This window comes from Notothenia coriiceps, unplaced genomic scaffold, assembly GCF_000735185.1.
Source record: "Notothenia coriiceps isolate Sejong01 unplaced genomic scaffold, NC01 NC01_scaffold00027655, whole genome shotgun sequence".
NCBI classification, from domain to species: Eukaryota; Metazoa; Chordata; class Actinopteri; order Perciformes; family Nototheniidae; genus Notothenia; species Notothenia coriiceps.
Genome location: NW_011360356.1, coordinates 164318 through 169216, shown reverse-complemented (window position 1 = coordinate 169216; position 4899 = coordinate 164318). Strand labels below are relative to the sequence as shown.

Genomic DNA, 4899 nt, shown 5'->3' with positions numbered 1-4899 from the left:
CGTATTGTGTGAAAAGAAATGTAAGATGTTGTTTAATTGCTTATATATTTATGTTCACGTCACGTTTTCAGTTTTGACGGCAGTTCTTCCTGTTTGTCTAGAAGTCTTCCCAGCAGGGCTCTATAAATAGAGAATTACGGCAGATATGTAATATTTAATGCAGCTGAATCGTGTATTACAATGCCGTTATGTGATGACTTTCAAAGACAAAAGCAAGCACACTCGGAATAAAGTATTATTTTTCAAAAAAAGATTCGGATTTCACATCACATAAACACCAAATCCCAGCATGCATTGCGGCTAAACCATCTTGCGTACGTCTGTTTCCGGTTTCGTTTATGACGGATGTATTTTGTTATACACACATTCCTTCACATTTAAATTTTAATTTACATTAAAGTATTTCGTGAGGCCTTCTAACATGTTTTTAAATATAACTACGGTTGTAGTTGAAGAGTTTGTAAATTAACATGAACCGAAGCTGTTGCCTGGCAACGCAATCGCACAACGTATCGTCCGTTAATTCCACATCCACACGCATGGATTAACATCGATTAAATACGTTATTGTAGCCTTTGTTTCTGCTAAAAGAGGTGTCGACCAGCTGGGGCAACAAGAAAATCGGCGTAATCGAGTGTGACTATTAAAAAGTAAATCATTATTATATTAATATTGACAATAACAACCGACCGTCGGGGTAGCATTTGCTTGGCATTTCCGGGTATATCTCCACTGGTTGGGCCATGTTAACAATACCGTGTAACTGTCACGTTTGAAGGGACGAAATTGTGATATCTTCATGTCTCCCAGCATGGTAAATCGTCACATGTTCACGTCTTGCCGTGATACCGGGTTGCTTTAGACATGGTGTTGGACGAAGTAGCCTTTTAACATGTTGATTTTATTTTAAAATGTTGTTAATTTTTCAAATTAACGTATTTGGTAATACCGGGGGGAAATGACTCAGCTATCATCTAAGTCTGCGATTGCTGGTCAGTCTATATAAGCAGAAGCATTATTTGGCTTGTAAATCTATAAACCATTTGAACACTTTTAAACACTCACCAAATATGTTCATTCTGCCATTATTGGTTTGGCTGGAGATGTGAGTGCTTCTCTGTTGAGATGGACCACACAAATTACATCATCTTCTCCTGCAGCATCTAATCATGCTCCTAATTATTGGTCTTTTGAAATGTACTCCTCCACTATTAATTTTAAGATTTTTCTTATAATTTTGTCCTTAGGAGCATCTCTTTGAAATTGAAGCTTCATGGATACGGCCCCTGATGTAAAATGACTCGTAGTCCATGAGAACAATAAAATGAGGGTCACAGTCACAAGACAGGGAAGTTAGGAAACTGTCACATCCCCGTAGAAAAATTCTCCCAGCATGAACCAGGTTAACAGACTTATGATAATAGTATGTGGTTTTTTAATATTTCACTTAATAACAATTAGACAGAAAGTTATGTTGTTTACTGCACAATTGTCAAGATATTCCGATCATGCAAAAAAAAAGAGGCTTGATGAAATCATGTTGTGTCTTTTTGTTTCCTATAAATATACTGTACAACAACAGACTTTCTCTCCATTAAGAACATTTGGTGACAAGTCTGCAAATATTTTGTCCAAATATCAGTAAAGATCGATTATGGAAACAGGGGGATTGAGAGATGATCTGCTTTATATAATGGTCAAAGAGCTGCATAATATGAAACATTCACATGCTGCCACTCCAATTTTTATTTATGTTTGTATTTAGCCGTTTATTTGACAGAGACTGTGCACATTAATAGTCATTGCTGAAAAGGTGCTTGGGTTAACCCAATAGACTATAAGAGTTTTTATTAAATACATTTGCACATTTGTATGTGAAAATATACACTTTTTAAGGTCTCAATACTTTAATATTTTATGTATGTCACTTAGTTTTTCTTAAATTGCTGCCATGGTTGTACTCTTTATCTTTATTTATTACTAATTTGTGCTTTTCTCTTTTATTATTGCAAGCGTTTTACCTATGCCTAGTCTGCTGTAGCACTGTAAATGTCTTCGCTGTAGGACTAATAAAGGAGTTATGATTCTGATTGGGATTGTCCTTTTTATTGTCGCCTTGTCCTTAATGTGATCATTTATAATAGGATTGAGTGTGGTAGTGTTGTAAGCAGAGCAGCAGATGGAGCTGCTGTGTAAAGATGATCTGAGGACAGGCAGCTTTCACATTTTGGAATGAAACTCATTCCCAACATCTCTCTTTCTCTCTCTCAACCTCAAACTCACATCTACAGTATTCATATATTTAACTAAATAGTGGTAATAATGAAATTATATTTGTTTTTAAGTAATCCATGTACTGATGCAAGACCCTGTGCTAGTGTGGCTGGTGTGTCGTGTGTGAGCTTTTCTTTGGTTGTTCTGCACTGACTCTTTTTCCATGTAAGCATATTATAATCCTTTATGTATTTAGAGCCAACATGATGCCTTTAGGACACTTTCAGCCCGTAAACTCAGTTTCCTGTTCGGACCTATCCATGACACAAATGCCAATTGCCAAGTCTTGGGGAAAACTCTTCAAACGTATATTAATATGCATACCCTCACCCCTTGGTGTTTTTTAAATATTTTAATCGTAAATCATAATTTGACTTTCATTATTTTAAACTTTGGGGGACGATCCCTGAGTTTTGACCAGAGTCTTTTATTCATTATTACATTGTTGTCTAATACAATGTGGGACTGTTACCACGCTATTACATATTTTTACATGTAAATAGTCATTGTAACGTATCGCAGTTTCATAGCCACCCTCCTGACCCTGGTGGTCATGAAGCCCAGTGTTTCCGGTCTGCTGATCAGCCTGTGTCCTCGTGCTGCTGGTTTGAGTGTTCGAAGGCAGGTTTGACGGGGACCCGCATACAAAGGAAGAGTGACGTCAGCAGCGGGGGGGCACTTAGTAGCCTCTCTCTCTCCTCCTGCAGCTGGCTGTTCATCTCAGGTGAGACTCCACTCTGCAGCTCTCTCACATCCACAGCTCTCACTTTGACATCGGGAAGGATTTTTGAAGTTACCCACCCATCACTGTCTCTCCAGGAAGACTTGACATCCGTTCTGTTGCCCTGCTCTTTTCGGGACTAGCACAATGGGGAGATTAGATGCCGTTCGGCAGTTTAATTTGCTCAGCTGGCTCAGAGAGGAGAGAAGATCGAGGAAACTGAGCCTCTTCATCGTGTTCGTCGCTCTGCTGCTGGACAACATGCTGCTGACAGTAGTCGGTAGGTGCGCTCCTGTTTTCTCACCTGTGAAATCCCTGCGCAGTTTGATTCTTTTGCAACAGGTAGCCCAGTTTACAAAGTCTGTTCAAAGATGCTTAATTTATTTTCGGAGTGTTTGGCCCCAGTCTGGAGAGGAGCGCGTAAACTGTGCCAAGTGCGCACCGGATTCTAAGCGTGCCACATGTAGAAACCATGTAATGGTCAGTTTGAAATGTCTGAAATAAAGAGCAAGTTGCAGGTCAGCAAAATATAATATGGATGATGATTTATTTGGAATATGTTTTACATCTTTCAATTATAATAAACGCGCTTGCTCGCCCTCCATTTAAAGACTGTAAAATGATCAGATTTGAGCTCAGTCTAACCTCTCCATCTGAGGCTCAAATGCAGAACCCACAGCCTTCTGTAACTAAAGTAAACTGTGCAAGAGCAGCTGAAAAATACTTTTGATAAGGTAAACCTTAAGTAGTTATCATGATCATTTGATCAAAATGAGCAAAATGTGATGCTCATTCTTTATCTTTTTACAAAACTCACCGCCGTGAGCTGAGGTCACGGCGTCTCCAAAATGAGAAAAGGAATTGTAACGGCAACGGCAACCCCAATCTGTGCCATCATGGGTGTGTGAGTGCGTTTGGATGAGCAAGTGCATGTATGGTAGCCTTTCCCCGTGTAAGAATGTGTGTGTGCGGGTCGTTGTTGTGTTGTAAAGCAGAGACACTGTGTTTAAACACTGCTGCACGTGAAGGATCAGCCAGGTCACCACAGCCCTGTTCTGCGCACCGGAGCGCGCATTGTCTGTGGTGTGTGTGTGTGTGTGTGTGTGTGTGTGTGTGTGTGTGTGTGTGTGTGTGTGTGTGTGTGTGTGTGTGTGTGTGTGTGTGTGTGCGCTATTACTGAACATCCATCATGCATCTTCAGGTTAAATACTGAAAAAACACACTCTTAGCCCGGCTTAGTTGACTTTACTAGAAATTCGCGTGGAAATCCGTTGCCTTAAACCACTTAAGTTTTTACACAAGCAACAAACTTAACAGGTTAAGTTTTTACACGTAGAACTTTAAGTAGACTTATCTTAGTTTACATTTGCAGTCTTATCTCAAAATCATTAGTTCACATAAATGATGTCTTAGTTGTATGAAATAACTTTTTTAAGTTAAATATAATAAATAACATTACTTATCAATGCTTAAAATCATGTGTTAATACAAATGTCTTTTAATAAAATTAATTGTACCATTTTGATTTGGGGATTGTATTTATACATTGTTTTACCAGAATTGTAAGGAAGGGAANAAACATGGGGTGGAAACATCATGCTTTGGGGCTGTTTTTCTGCAAAGGGACCAGGACGACTGATCCGTGTAAAGGAAAGAATGAATGGGGCCATGTATCATGAGATTTCGAGTGACAACCTCCTTCCATCAGCAAGGGCATTGAAGATGAAACCTAGCTGGGTCTTTCAGCATGACAATGATCCCAAACACACCGCCCGGGCAACAAAGGAGTGGCTTCGTAAGAAGCATTTCAAGGACCTGGAGTGGCCTAGCCAGTCTCCAGATCTCAACCCCATAGAAAATCTTTGGAGGGAGTTGAAAGTCTGTGTTACTCAGCGACAGTCCCA

General features: G+C 39.5%; 1 protein-coding gene across 2 annotated transcripts in view; it reads left to right on the top strand.

Moving 5' to 3' along the window:
• The first annotated feature begins 2915 nt into the window (after positions 1-2915).
• Positions 2916-4899, top strand: part of slc18a2 (solute carrier family 18 member 2) — a 32079-nt gene continuing 30095 nt past the window's right edge. For both annotated transcript variants that reach the window (XM_010785388.1, XM_010785389.1), the window contains exon 1: positions 2916-3275. In XM_010785388.1, the coding sequence (XP_010783690.1) occupies positions 3143-3275 (133 nt within the window). In that variant the 5' untranslated portion in view covers positions 2916-3142. The remainder of the gene's footprint in view (positions 3276-4899) is intronic.